This window comes from Malus sylvestris, chromosome 7, assembly GCF_916048215.2.
Source record: "Malus sylvestris chromosome 7, drMalSylv7.2, whole genome shotgun sequence".
Classification (NCBI taxonomy): domain Eukaryota; kingdom Viridiplantae; phylum Streptophyta; class Magnoliopsida; order Rosales; family Rosaceae; genus Malus; species Malus sylvestris.
Window position 1 is genome coordinate 21,638,465 of NC_062266.1, and position 14,916 is coordinate 21,653,380.

The 14,916-nt window shown below is 36.5% G+C and overlaps 2 protein-coding genes, 1 long non-coding RNA gene and 1 pseudogene across 4 annotated transcripts; 1 reads left to right on the forward strand and 3 right to left on the reverse strand.

Moving 5' to 3' along the window:
* The first annotated feature begins 278 nt into the window (after positions 1-278).
* LOC126627875 (phospholipase A1 PLIP1, chloroplastic-like) lies at positions 279-6,401 on the forward strand. Of its 2 annotated transcripts, none has more exons than XM_050297451.1 (6): positions 279-593; positions 3,543-4,234; positions 4,318-4,821; positions 5,009-5,068; positions 5,159-5,575; positions 5,793-6,401. In XM_050297451.1, exons 2-6 carry the CDS (start codon positions 3,578-3,580, stop codon positions 6,210-6,212), a joined length of 2,058 nt encoding a protein of 685 aa, XP_050153408.1. In that variant the 5' UTR covers positions 279-593; positions 3,543-3,577; the 3' UTR covers positions 6,213-6,401. The 2 variants fall into 2 exon arrangements, with proteins under 2 accessions (XP_050153408.1, XP_050153409.1); XM_050297452.1 differs by lacking the exon at positions 279-593 and adding an exon at positions 1,892-1,989.
* Positions 4,738-5,232, reverse strand: LOC126627878 (uncharacterized). The gene is made up of 3 exons (XR_007625158.1): positions 5,139-5,232; positions 5,003-5,054; positions 4,738-4,879 (listed from the first exon to the last, which is right to left on the reverse strand). It is a non-coding gene; the product is annotated as an uncharacterized LOC126627878 (long non-coding RNA).
* A 75-nt stretch (positions 6,402-6,476) lies between the features above and the next one.
* LOC126627876 (zinc finger CCCH domain-containing protein 1-like) lies at positions 6,477-9,385 on the reverse strand (annotated as a pseudogene).
* A 4,630-nt stretch (positions 9,386-14,015) lies between these two features.
* LOC126630178 (uncharacterized) lies at positions 14,016-14,447 on the reverse strand. Its single transcript, XM_050300298.1, has one exon. The coding sequence runs from the start codon at positions 14,445-14,447 to the stop codon at positions 14,016-14,018; it is 432 nt and encodes a 143-aa protein (XP_050156255.1).
* Positions 14,448-14,916: the final 469 nt, after the last annotated feature.

Genomic DNA, 14,916 nt, shown 5'->3' on the forward strand with positions numbered 1-14,916 from the left:
GGGTCGGGGTGTGTCACAAAGTATCCTTAATCAATATTTTCTTTTGAACAAAACTTCAATTATTATATAGTTAAGGTTGGTGAATTTCATGATATAATAGCCCCAAACCCAATTAAAAACAAGAAGAAAAGTTAGAATCATAAGGGTATTTTGGACCATAAAAAGTTGGTTCGAAGGTGGCAGCTCCTCAATTCCACAATTCCACGTGAACATATTCTTCATGGCTGTTTCTGTAACCCCCTCAACATATTAAAACCGGAACCCTCCAATTATAGTAAAAGCCAGATCTCACTCTCTCTGCAGAAACATTAAGAACCCGCAAGGAAGAACAAGTCCAAACTCAAATTCAACACCAACATAAAAGATTTTGGTCCCTAAAACCCGATTGTTTAGAATCTTGTCCCGGTCCAGATTCAGTTTTGATATACCAGTACTGCATTTCCTCACTGCAGAATAATTTCAGGAACTTCCGGTTGGCTGGCTGAAAGGATATGGTGATTCGCTTCCATTGTTAGAGCTTCTTTCAGTCCTCTATCTCCCTCACGACGTGGATGCTATGGAGGACATGTGAAGGCTAGGGTTAGTTCTTTGAGGTAATTAATCTTTAATCTTTTCTGGGTTCTTCTAAATTTTGTTAATTATAAATGCATTGGCTTCATCCCCACATTTCTCAACGAGAAGTAAATAATTTTAGAGAGATATGTAAATATGATTTTTGCATTCCAAATTTGCATCTTGCCAATTGAGATGCTCTTAGGGCATAAATAGATTTGGAACCCTTAATTATTTTTCTTGACTTCCTTGTTAATTCGGCTACTTTTGGTAATGTTTGTTTAAACCAAAAACATAAATCGTTGAAAGAGAAATGTTAGCAATATTTGCAAGGATAATATTAGGGAGACCAAAATTTTAAACCAAATTTGCATTACCCTATTTGCATTAATCTTTGCATTTAGACCCTTTCACCATTTTCAAATGACACATGTCATTTTTTGTAAAAAAAAAAAAAAAAAAAAAAAAAAGAGTTTTAACGAAACATTTCAGGTACTGTTTACTTTTAACGAAAATGACATTTTTATTCTAAAAAATCAAGTCATTCCTGATATCATTCACTTACAACACAGTTTTGTCTTTTTTATTAAAACTCAAAGTATTGAAGTATTTTTCATTAATTTTTCTATAAAAAAAAGATTCAATGTTTTTGACATCATATTTTTTATTTTTCATTAGCCAAAAGCATTTAAAGATCTCGTTTTTTGTGCAAAAAATTACATAAGTCATTTGATAAAGTGAGAAGATCCAAATGCAAAGTTTAGTGCCAAATTTACTTGCACTCCCATCTTTGAAAAATCATAACATTTGGGCTATTAATAGTCGATCTGGTGAACGGTAGTCAGAAAATAGTCTATGTGGTAAATAAATTAGGATTTAAACTTCTGTAGTCTAGATCCAAAATTGAAAGTTTTGTCAACTTTCCATTAATTGTTAGCACGTAACACTCACATGTGAGATTAAATTTGTCTTTTTATTTCTTTAAACTCATTATGCGCTCAACTTCATACCTTTGAACTGGGATGGAACTGAAATCGTCTATTGAGATATAGAGTCGAACAATGAAACCAAGAAGTCGAATAAGATGGGTGTCAGCATTCTCCGTGAGAAATCTAAGAGCGTTGTTGAAATTGTTTAAGCTCACTGAAGTATTGAAAGAGGTTTTCCAGATGAAATTTTTTTGTTTTAATTTTTAATTGATGTTGTTTTTGATGAGTTTGTAAAATTTTAATTAAACCTTTGATTAGTATTTGGTTCATTTGGTTTTTATACGCCTTCCTTGCCGTGGAAGGGTTTCTTTTCAAGCAGAACCCAACTTATGAGAAGACCAACTGGAGAAAAGAAAAAAAGAAAAATCTAGAACACCACCACACCTACAAGACTCATAGAAACATCACCTAAAGATCTCAAAGTATGGATTAATATCTTAGAATTATGGTAAGACGTCCCCTTCCACTCTTTTACCAGTCATTGATGTGGGCGTGGCTATTCAAACACGAACCAAATTTCTTTGATTTCAATCCAATTTGCCATAATCTCAATTTCCAATTCAATTTCAAACGACAAATGTAAATGCCACATCGTGTTTCATCATTTTAGATTAGAGGAATGATGAATGGATTTTTATTTCAATTTTGGGCTTAAATTTGAACGAACTTCACCACAAGAGTTTAAAATTCTAATTTTTTTTACCAGAGTTGTCTTCTAACTACCTTATCATCACATGAATATTAATCAACCAAGGATGTTCAGATGTTTGTTATGATTGAAAACGGTTGTTTTGTTTGAAGACATCATTTTAATTAGTGTCAAGTCATTTGTCTCACATCGTTGGTTAACTTGAGAAAAATTATGATGACTCTAGTTAAAGAATTTTGTGATTTCGTAACTAATTAGAGTTTTGAGTCTATGAGTTTGTTTTAATAACACTGTCGGCTCCAAGTTTCTGTTAATTAACTAATTAATCACGATAATCTCTATCCAGGAAAAGTAGTTAGAAGATGTCCTAGAACTCCAAACACAAGACAAAGATTTACAGGTTTGTTTTGGTAGAAGATGTTAAGGCAAAAAGGGATTAGAAAAATAATTTAAGTGCGATTAATTCCTAAACAGATTATAGCAAGGCGGATGCTTTAAAGCTAGGGATGGTGATAATCTTGTCAGTCGGGTGAGCCAAGGCAAAACCATTGAAATCAACATCCAATTAAAGTACCAAAAACCGTTTTGGTTCCAAGTACAAAGACCGAGACATAATGGTAGTTGTGTTTTGGTTTCATCTCCATAAACTGATGACACGTAAGAGTTACAGTGCTTGCTAGATGTTCGACAACGGTTCTTTTGGTTTTGAGAGGTTTAAGAAATGAGAAAGTAAAAGTTCGTTTAATGATCATTTCATTTTTTTTTATTTTAAGTTTTTATAGTTTGTATTAAGGATACTCTGATAAAAAAAAATATACATAGGTTAAATGAGGAATTTGGAGAAATGAGGAATGAAGAAGAGCGGATGAAGAATAGTGAAAAAAAATTATAGAGAATCTCAATTTTAAATAATGATTGACGAATAGGATTTGCTCCAATGCAATCTCATTTTAAGCATAGAAAGTTGCATGGTTTTTCCCGCCATTTTTGTCCCTAAGCATATGGGTTCGTAGTTTTTTTTTTTTTTTTCGCAGAATATTACAAGCTAATGGATTTATTATGTTCCTCGAATTTCACTATGTCTTTTGTCAAGATTATAGCTATATTTTGTCTAATTATCATGTCAAATGACTTCAAGACCCTTACCATAAAACGCATTATTCCAAGATTGGTAATTAGTCTTGTGCAAAATCGTAATTCAGCAATGCACTGTTGTTAATGAGGAGCTTGGAGCTGATTAGTGTATGATTATAAAAGTGCATTACCATAAGCAGATTTGCTTTCAAGAACTCGGCCAAAAAAACAAATAATTCTGAGTTCTTAGCTAACAAGAAGTTTGAATATTTTTCCAGGAAAACCCTTCATTACTTGCAGTTCTGGTGCAATCATGGCATGCAGTTCACTAGTTATTCCTACCTCGGCCGCTTCCGCCAGGACGGTAGACATTTTCAAAGAGCACAATGGTCTCCGCCGGTCTAACTCCAGCCAAGACCTTTACATTCGTGCTACTATGCGGAGGTCTTCTTCGGACAACCATCTTTGTTGCCGCATCAATCGTATCCACGCAGCAGCAACGGAACCAAAACTAAAGAACAGCCGTTCCATGGGGATTTTCCCGTTTCAGTTTTCGAGTTCCATTCTCCCAAACTCGGTGAGATCATTCTTTGATCCAGACACGAGTAATCATATGAGCATAGCGGAGAAGGACATGAGTACGGAGAACTCCGGGGAGAGTGCCAGTGAGGAGAGAAAAAGAACCAATTGGGTGGAGAGACTTGTAGAAATCAGAAGTAAATGGAGGAATAGGCAGAAAAAGGACGATGCGGATGAAGACAGCGTCTGTGAAGCGGGTGAAAATGGTGAGTGTGAATGTGGCAGTGAGGAGGGTGGCTGTGCGGTGGATTATGCTGCAGATGACGATGAGGGAGAAATCAGTCCTGAATTTTTTCGGAGGTTTTTGGTTCGAGTGCCATGGTTTGATACCAAGCTGTTTTCCAAGTTATCCTTCTTATGCAACATGGCCTATGCGATACCACAACTCAAGGTTCGTTCTTATTCAGCATATTTCACAAATCGAGCTTCGATATTTCTAACAAGATTAATAAATTCATCTGCTAACTCGTGCAGGAAAATGATTTAAAGAGATATTTTGACCTACAATTAGTAACAACTTCACTAGAAAAGAAAGCCGTAGAAGATGAAATCAAAGCAAAACTAGATGACAACTCTAATCGTGTACCTGTAGCTGCTGAAGGAGCTAGTGAATCCAGTTCGGAGAAAGCTGTAGAATCTGAGTACAAGCGTCCATGCCGTCCTGCTGTTGCTTACAATATTGCTGCCTCAGCCGCATCTTATGTGCGGTCACGCGATAAGGATAGCATGCCACCCAGGTCCAAATTGCAGCAGGAGGGTGATGGTGAAAATTCCCGAGAGGAAGGAGGGTACTCACCTCGAAGCTACAAGCCAGAGGTTGCGGTTTCCATGGCAGCATCAGCAATGACAGCAATGGTTGCAGCAGGGGAAAAGGAGAAACAAGAAACAGCAGAGGACCTTCAGTCACTCAACTCCTCACCTTGTGAATGGTTTGTCTGTGATGATTCCAGTACGTATACTCGTTGTTTTGTGATTCAGGTAAACTTTCTGCCCTTCATCCCACTAGATCTGTGTTTGATAATAGCTCCCCAACAGCCTTTCAAATCCAATTGTGGGATTAAATAGGCTGATTTCATGTGGCAAAATCATTCTGATTTCTGAATCAAAGAGATACCGAGTAACATACTTGTAAATGCTTTGACATGCAAATTGTTCTTACCTGCAGGGTTCCGACTCCCTCGCATCCTGGCAGGCAAATCTTTTCTTTGAACCTACGAAATTTGAGGTAAGGATAGATAGTCTTACAGATACCTCCCTTGATACTGTCTCAGAAGGAAAAAAATGATTAATCAAACCTTTTCACATCCTTGTACAGGGGACAGATGTACTTGTTCACAGAGGAATCTACGAAGCAGCGAAGGGAATGTACAAGCAATTTATACCAGAAATAACCGAACACTTGAATAGACATGGTGAGCGAGCGAAGCTTCAGTTCACAGGCCACTCTCTTGGAGGAAGCCTTTCTCTCTTAGTCCACTTGATGCTGCTGAGTAGGAATTGTGTAAAACCCTCCACTCTTTGGCCAGTTGTCACATTTGGCTCACCATTTGTGTTCTGCGGAGGCCAGAAAATACTTGACATACTGAGCGTGGATGAGAGTCAAATCCATTCCGTGATGATGCATAGAGATATCGTCCCTAGAGCCTTCTCCTGCAACTACCCTAACTATGTGGCTACACTTCTCAAGCGTTTAAGTGGTTCATTTCGGTCACACCCTTGTCTAACAAAAAACGTAACCATCCTTCACAAACTATGGGTTACAGCTTTAAAGTAACCTGAAATTTTACCAATTTAACCTCAGAGAATATCATTCATGCACATAAGGCTTCAACTATGCAGTATAAAATGTTATATGAGAACCAAGAATTTGATATCGATTACCTACCTACTGAACTTTTAGTGCAGGTAAGTTTTCTAATTCACTTCTTATTGTGTGTGTTTCTATGCAGAAAGTATTATATTCTCCGATGGGCAAACTATTCATTCTCCAACCTGATGAGAACTCATCTCCTCCACACCCTCTACTTCCTCCGGGGAACGCCCTCTATGCTTTGGACAAGACCCAACGTGGATTCTCTTCAAGTGTCCTTACAACTTTCTTGAACTCCCCACATCCACTAGAAACCCTAAGTGATCCTACAGCTTATGGTTCAGAAGGTACAATTCTACGAGACCATGACTCAAGCAACTATCTAAAGGCTGTTAATGAGGTCCTAAGGAAATACACAAGGACGGTTGTTCGGAGAGTGAGAAAACAAAGGAATCTCTTGTGGCCGCTACTTACTTCACCATCTCCGCACTCCTGGAGCCATGAAAGTAATCTGGAGAGCAGCGGGTTGGCAACTAAGAAGATACTCACGGGAGTTTGAAACTACTGTTTGTGGGTGGGGTTCGACATGCATATAGAAGATGTTCATAAGAAAATAAGTAGAGGACTTATTTCATTCTCTCTGTTTCGTGTACATCTCTTACATCCTAACCATCTCTGTATCTATGAACTCAACCTTACGTCCTAAGTACAGAATTGTAATATTACTGTAAAGTATTTTCTTCCAATATCTTTTTTGTCTTAAATTTTCTTTAATACTAAACAATGAGTAAATAAGCACAAGCATGCTTTCCGACACCACAAATCAAACAAAGCTGACTATTAATTCCGATTGGCAAAGAAGAGGATAAAGTTTTCCACTAGCTTTGCCACCATTGTTATGCATTTCCAAATTTTATCATACAACGAAAAGTGAACTTTCTCTTCAACACTTAACCAAAGGGGGTGAGGGGAAGAACTATTCCTGCCACATATCTTTAAAGTTTTGAAATAATAAGTACTAGCGGTTATTTACCCTCCGCAGCCATTCTTTTTCGTATCTCGTGAGCTGTGTTGAATATGCCAAGAGTAGGCTTGTCGCAGACAAAGCATTTCTTGTTCTTCGAATGATGCTATGAATGAAAAGCATATGGTTAGAAAATGCTTGAAAGAAACACACGGAAACAGAAAGAGCCTGTTCTACTTGATATACTTGATTCATAAATCAAAAACCAAAAATTTAATATCATAAAGTTATGGCAACAACAAGAAAGCGGATGACACATTAAGAAAGAGGGGTCACCTTCAGTGCCCAATGCTCACAGAAGTAATGGTTGCACTTAGTTACGACAGGATCAACAAATGGTTGCCTGCAGATTAAACATGCGAAGGGCAACGAGCCATCATCTTCGTCATCATCATCTTCCTCAGACTCGTCCACATCATCCTCACCCATAGCTAAGTTTCTCTTCCTCGCTTTCTCTGCTTCATCCCACTCTTTTTCCATCTGCCAGCCAGATTTGTAGTCCCCACGATCGTGCATAAACTTTCAGGAATCCCCATACCCACAGTAACCAGTCTCCTTGTAATCCTTACAGATGTCTGGTTGATAATCGAATCTCGTAGAAGTCCGGATATGAGCAGAGGCCCTGAGAGGCCCATGGGCACCTCCTGCTTTCTCACTGGCTACTGTTAGCTCTCTTCGGAACCCAGCCTTGTAATCAGTATATCCATGGATCCCTTTATACAACTTTTCATTGCCGGTGGTTTTGCCCCTTCCCTTCAAAGCCTCTTCTGCCCGCTTGAGAACTCTTTCTCGAACTGCTCGTGCATCTCTGGAGAACTCAGTCTCAGTCTCCATAGTCGCTGTTGCCCTGCTATCATTTTCAACTTGGATTTCTTTTGAAGACTCAAACTCAAAGACTGCTCTGTCATCAGACACAGAGCTCTTGGAGGGTCCGTTAGAAAAAAAGAGCTTGCCAGCAGCCTTTGGGGCTTTCCTTTGGTTAGATAAGGATGTCCCAGATTTTGAATCATCCTCCTCTTCATCTTCATCAGTCCTTCGCTTTCTAATGTTTTGCCTCCTTGATGGCTTCCGGAAGAAGTTGCAAACTAGAAACGAAAAAAAGCTATGTATAGTGTATATAGCATATGCAATGCAAGCATATAAAAAATATTCATCAAGAACCAAAAATACCTTCCCCAGGCTCTTTATTTTCACCCTAATCCGCCATGTAGACACAAGAAAAAGAAACGCAGGAAACCAAAGCAAGTAGAACAAAGTACAGTTTCCAAGGCCTAGGTTAATTGCCACAACTTGAGTCTATTAGAGCTGAGTGGCCGAACTAAGGATTGGAGAGGTAGCTCTGGATTTCTCGTTTTATGGCCGCTGCTGGAAAACAAAATTCAATTTATAAATTAACTAAAAAAACTCCAGAAATAAAGAAAAAAAGGTTCATACATGGAAATCAACCAACACTAATAAACAATGGAAAACAAAGTGCAACTCAAAAGAAAATGGCTCGACCGAGGTATGGGCTCACGAGAAAGGATAAGATTAGGAATGAGTGGGTTGGACATGTGCAAAGAAGGCCTACTGACGCTCCAGTTCAAAGATGTGACTACGGGACAGAGGTTCAGGGCCGAAGGGGTAGAGGAAGACCTAGGAAAACTTTGGAAGAGACCCTAAGAAAAGCCGACCCCACTTACTGGGAAAAGGCTTTGTTGTTGTTGTTGTATCATGTGGTTTCTCAGTACTAAACCAGTAAACTCTTACCATTTTGGTAAAAAAGTCCTGCAAAATTGTTGTTTCTTTCCTGAGAAATAAATGAAACGAAAGGGAAGACGCATGAAACCTTGAGCCCATAATCAGGGTGGAATCAGGATTCCAAGCTAATTGTTGAATATATATCAAGCTTGGCTTCTGTTTTAACTAATTGATTCTTTTCTTTCCTGATAAAACCAAAAGGAGTTCATATACCCAAGTTCATGCGCTTTATAAACACGGTCTTAGTCTCTAATATATACCCTAATGCTGCCAATCCAGCTGACAAGAATCTAAAAGTTTCCTAAGTTAACATTTTTCCTTCTTCTGCGAATGCATCCATATCTCCCAATTAATCTTTTCACTTTTTCGAAAGAGTTTGATTAATCCCAATTATTAATCTCACAAAAATCTATAAGTTTCCCAAGTTTTGGCCACAACTAGCTCTACCACAAGGAGAATGAAAGATTTACTCTTAATCCTCCCAAAGTAATTCTCCTTAATCCTCCCAAATAATTATCTAAACCATCTTTGCCAGTGATATCAAATGTTGAATCAATAACAACAGTAGTAGTAAGCATTTCATTACATAAATGGAGATTTGAGTATGTGGGGTATGAGATTTACGTGTAAGATATTGAACCCAGAATTTATTTGGAGGATAAAAAATAATAAGAATCCAAACTTCATATCAATAGAGTATATGCTAATCAAAAATTAAAAATTGATTAACTCTAAGAAGTTGCTTCTGAATTGCATAACAATTAACAAAGTTCAAACCTTTTGGTCATGATTCTGCAATCCCTGTCTGAAACACCCAGAATTTGCTGTTGCGCCCCCTAAAAAGGAGGGCGCGAGGGTATAAAGGAAGAAGAAGAAGAAGAAAGGGGTACTGGGAGCGGGGACTGCTCTCTGCCGAATTGGAAGCTGAGTTGGGCTTTGGGGATGGATTTCTACAACGCCACCGTGGCCTTGCTGGCCTCAAATTTTCAATTTTAGATATAGGCTTAGAAATTGCTATTTGCACCCAACACCTGAAAACTTGGCATAACCTACGTATGTTATGCATGTGCTTATTAAATTTTGAAAATAAAATTTGGTCATTAAAGCATTTTAGTGGCTCCTTTAACTTTTTGTCATTAAAGAAGTTGTTCATATCTTTAACGACTGATTCTAGATAATTATTTCGTCACTGAGAGTTCAGGGATGTAGTCAAATTAGAATTTGGAAGGATTTTAAAGATATTTGTAAGCGTAGATTTGGAATGATTTTTATATGAATTTTGGAGGAGTTGTGTGGACATTGTTTATAGATTTGGATGGATTTGGAAAGACTTTCTTTTCATTTATGTATACTTTTTTAAAATAACAAAACATAAATGAAAAACTTTTCCTCTTCCCCTCCCTCCTCTGCCGTACCCCAAAACATGATTCCACAAACCTCAAGAAAAAATTTCAACCTACAAAATGTTGTAAGAGATCAAGTTCCCAACGAAAGTTTCAATTTTTAATATTATTACTATTATTAAGGGAAGGGGAGGATTCAAAACTATTACAATAGTTTAGGAATGAGAGAGTTTCAAACCCGGGACACACTAGTGAAAATCCAATACCATATCCACTAGGATATTGGATTATATGCAAAAATTTTATTTTTGATGATTATTAATAAAGTTTTAATTTGCCATCAACCAATTAGGTTTAAGCAGGAATTTGAATTTGCCTAATTAGCAAAAAAAACCAAAACTAGAGCCGGATTCTCATCCACCAAGCAAAGTAGGGACCAAGGTGGTCCCAAGACCACCCAACAGGTTGTGTCAACAACACTCGACAAATTCTTTCTATATCACTCATCAGATTCCTTCGACATATGTCGCTATCTGTTGATATGTGTGCAACATGGTTTGGCTGACAACAATAAGCCCACCAAACGTTCAACGATAACAAACTGAATATTTTTTTACGCACTTCGTGCTCTTTTCTATCTAAAAAACTTGTATGTAACAATGAGACCCCACAAAGTTCAAATCCTAAATCCGCCACAGCCATCAAGTCTTACTTCCTTGTGATACCTCAGCGGAACCCCATCCACCAGGTATTCTTTCCCTTACCTTCCTTCCCCAATTTACACATGTTCCATAACATGAGGGCTCGAGGCATAAGTCTCAATGTGGTGGACAACTGAAACTTGGAAGAATTTGTTTTAGATTGTGATAATGAGTCTTTCAATATGCTTAAACGCAAAAGCCTTCACAAGTGAAACATGCAAAGCCATAAAAACTGAAAGCAGTTACTGGATTTGAAATTTTAGGGGATGAGATGGGATTCTTTTTTGTCTTAGTTATATATACTTCTTGCTCATCAAAATCCCTCTTCTATTAAAATCCTAACAAATCTTTGGAATTTTCACTACACCTAAACTTGTGTGGACTTTTTTAAAATCATAATCGACTACCTCTGGATTTGGATGTGTTCTTTAAAATCCTTTAAAATCTTCGTTTAAAATCCTAATTAACAACAACTGAATTTTAAAATCTATTAAAATCCTATCAAATCCTAGTTTGACAATACAAACCCACCTATTTTATTTGAAAGAAAAACGTGGAAGAGAAAATGAAGGCAACTTATATGGTTACATGGCTGTGATGCTTTGTGAAAAAAAAGAAGTTATTTTGGGTTTAATTTACTATGTAGCTCCTAACTTTTATTTTGGTTATTTTTTTAGTTTTGTTGACAATGTTAATTTGGTCTTTTAACCCTCTTTTAGTGTTTAGAAAAACCCTTTTGAAAGAAAAATGGAAGTGACAATGAAAAAAGAGAAAGGAAAAAAAAACCTTTTGTTAATAGATAGTTTAAATTTCACACTTACCTATTTGTAATTTTTTTCTTATCTATTTGCTTTTTTTTTTAGGGAAAATTAAAATGCCCTACATATTTTCTATAGTTGTTAGATTAAACATTCATCCCTTTTAAAGATTTGATTAAGGTGCTTCAATCAATTGCCACCTCAATGATTTTCTATTTATTTAATTTACATGTCATTAATTTAAATGCATTTATATAGAGGCATAAGGTAGCTTAGCAACTAATTGCCTATAATATAGGAATTTAATTTCCTCAATCCCCTTCTGCGCATTAAATGCATTTTTTTAATAAAATAAAATAAAAAATTAATTAGCTAATTCCTCATTTCCTTATTATTAGTATTTAAAAAAAATACTCTTTCTATTAAAATTGTATCAATAAAAAGTCTTCAATACATATTTTTTTCATGTATAGATATATAAAAAAATATACTTAAAACTTATGGTACATTTGAGAACAAAAGTATCGACTTTTGGTACGTTTAGATTTCAAATATACCGAGAAACCAAATGTACCAAAAATTCAAATGTACCATAAAACCAAATGTACCCATTGTTATGTAACCTTTTTGGTACGTTTAGATTTCAAATATACAGAGAAAACAAATGTACCAAAATTTCAAATGTACCATAAAACCAAATGTGCCCATTGTCAGGTAATCATGTTTGTACGTTTAGATTCCTATTGTATCAAAAGACCAAATGAACAAAAAATCTCAAATGTACCACAAAACCAAATGTCTCTATCAGATAACCTTTTTGGTACATTTACACTCCAAATGTACCAAGAAATACAAAAAATCAAATCCACTATAAAACTAAATGTGTCCATATTATAGGTAACTAGACATAGCTATATAATCAAACAAATCTTTACTATGTGTTGGGTCTTCTAAATAATAAAATTTGACAATTTTTTTTATAAATATTCTACTATATTCACACAAAAAAAAGTAAATATTATAACAAACAATAAAAAAAATGCATAGAGATGGATAATAAATGCATAAATATAGGGATAATAGGAACAAACAATTAAAAAAATGCATAGAGATGGATAATAAATGCATAAATATAGGGATAATAGGAAAAGAAAAAAAAAGAAAACGAAATGCCCAGGAGATGGATAATAAATGCATAAATATAGGGATAATAGGGATAATAGGAACTGAAATTAATAACCAAAATTTTAGGAAAATGTTTGATCAAATTTTCAAAAGGAGTGTATGTTTAGTCTAAAAAATAAAAAAACGAGGCGCCTATATCAAAATGCCCCTTTTTTTTTAATATAAATGAGAAGCTCATGGTTGCCTTCAACTCCATTGGATATCAGGCCATCTCCAACCGAAGGGTCTAGAGGGTCAGAGGGCCGAAAATAGCCCGAAAATCATCTCCAACCGAGGGCTAGGCCAGAGGGCTTTGGAATCTGGGAAGGCCCCACAGAATCGGAAAGGGCTGGAGGGCTGGAGGGTTGGTCGCATGCAGCCAGCCAGCCCGGGGCTGGCAATTTTTTTTTTTAATGTTTTGTTATTTCTGTCGGTTATAACCGACATGATTTCTTAAGAAAAAATACAAATGCAACGGCTAGTAGCCGTTGCACTTGTTTTTTTTTTTTTTTTACATTTTTATTATTTTTTTTTATTTACAAAAGTTTTCATGTAACTTTTATTTTTTTCCTATAACTTCTATTTCACAAAATTTATTTCATATTTTTTTTAATTCCATTTTTTTCCTATAACTTCTATTTCACAAAATTTGTTTCATATTTTTTTTAAATTCCATTTTTTTTCCTATAACTTCTATTTCACAAAATTTGTTTCATATTTTTTTTAAATTCTATTTTTTTCTATAACTTCCTAAGCCATTATACAACATTAAATTAAATTAAGTAACATGAAACAACATTAAACAATATGAAACAACATTAAATAACATTAGCCAACATAAAAATTATACAACATGAAACTTAAACAACATTTTTAAAAACATTTAAAAACATAAAATGTAAATGCCTACTCCATTCTTCTTTGGGCCCAAGGATATGCAACAAGATCTTGTTGTAGATACTTGTTTGTGGCACGAAAATGTATCATTCTATAGCGCCTCATGTACTCATCTATAGATATACTACTAGTTCTTGGATTCAAAGGCAAATTAGGCTCATCATATATTTTTGCACGAGCCCTTTTTGACCTATTTGGATCTTCTTGGTCGTCATCGGACTCTCCATCAATATACTCATCTCGCTCATCCTCCACTATCATATTGTGTAATATGATGCAAGACATCATGATGAAGTCCAAAATTTCTCGACTCCACCCTCTTGCCAATTCGCTGATGATCTTCCACCGTACTTGTAGAATACCAAAAGCTCTCTCAACATCTTTTCAATATGCCTCTTGGTGTAAGGTAAACAACTTTTCAGCGTTATTCCTAGGGTTTGGAATTGCTTGGACAAGTGTCGCCCACTTTAGGTAGATGTCATCTGCCAAGTAATACCTCATATTGTATTGACGGCCGTTGATGTAGTAGTCAAGTTAAGGTGCTTTACCTTCCGTCAAGTTATTGAAAAAGGGTGAACGCCCAAGAACTGTTATGTCATTTTAGGATCCAGGGACTCCAAAGAAAGCATGCCAGATCCATGTGTCATATGAGGCAACCGCCTCTAACACAACAGTTGGCTTTTTTGACCTTCTGCTAAAGCTTCATTGCCATCCGGTGGGACAATTCTTCCAATCTCAATGCATGCAGTCTAATGACCCTATCATGCCCGGAAACCCATGGTCTTCAGCTTTGCGAAGGAGCCGATTCAGATCTTTTTTATTTGGCTCGCGGATGTACTCGTCTTTGTAAAGCTGAACAATTGTGTCACAAAATTCTTCAAGAGTATTAAGGCATGTAGACTCAGACATACCATGGGTTTCATCCATCGAATCAGCTGGAGAGCCATAGGCCATCATTCGGAGTGTAACAGTAACCTTCTGATAAGGTAAGAAACTAGGGCGGCCTGCTCTGTCCCGCTTATGTCGAAAGTACGGATTGACTTGCTGGACATCACAAAGTAAACGCTCGAAGACATGACGCCTCATCCGGAAGCGACGTCTGAAATCCTCTTCTGTGTACATCGAGTTGGGGTCGAAGTAGTTGTTCATCATATTGGCATGCGTCATCGCTATGTTTCGTGGTTTGTAAGAATGACCAGCAATAGAGCCACCCCATTGAGGTTGTTCCTCAGTTGGCTGACACACCATGGCCGCAGCCATGGCTGCTGCTATGTTTTATTTGCTGCGCATTACTTAAACTTCTTCATCAGACTCCTCAACTTCTCGTCTCATTTGCGCCCATTTTGCTTCTCTTTTGGAATTGGATGAGGACCCCCAGTTGGAATCTGAAGAGGATCCAAAGTTGGAATTCATTGCAAACTTGAATTGAAAGAGATTGAATTGGAAGAGATTGAATTTAAATAGATTGAATTCAAAGTTGTGTGAATTATATCCCAATATCCACCCTATTTATAGCAAAAAGAAAATCAAATCCAATGGCTAGCTGACGTCACTTAGCCGTTGGATTTGAATTTAAGTTGTAGTTTTTAAATAATAAATTATGTTTGGCCTTATGGCCCTTTGGCCCTCGGATGGA

Bases quoted from the DNA above. Each gene is read 5' to 3' on its own strand.
- LOC126627875 (XM_050297451.1), top strand. From the start codon at position 3,578: ATGGCATGCAGTTCACTAGTTATTCCTACCTCGGCCGCTTCCGCCAGG. The intron at 4,822-5,008 runs GTAAACTTTCTG...TCTTACCTGCAG, and splicing joins CTCGTTGTTTTGTGATTCAG to GGTTCCGACTCCCTCGCATC. The intron at 5,069-5,158 runs GTAAGGATAGAT...ATCCTTGTACAG, and splicing joins TTGAACCTACGAAATTTGAG to GGGACAGATGTACTTGTTCA.
- LOC126630178 (XM_050300298.1), bottom strand. From the start codon at position 14,447: ATGACGCATGCCAATATGATGAACAACTACTTCGACCCCAACTCGATG.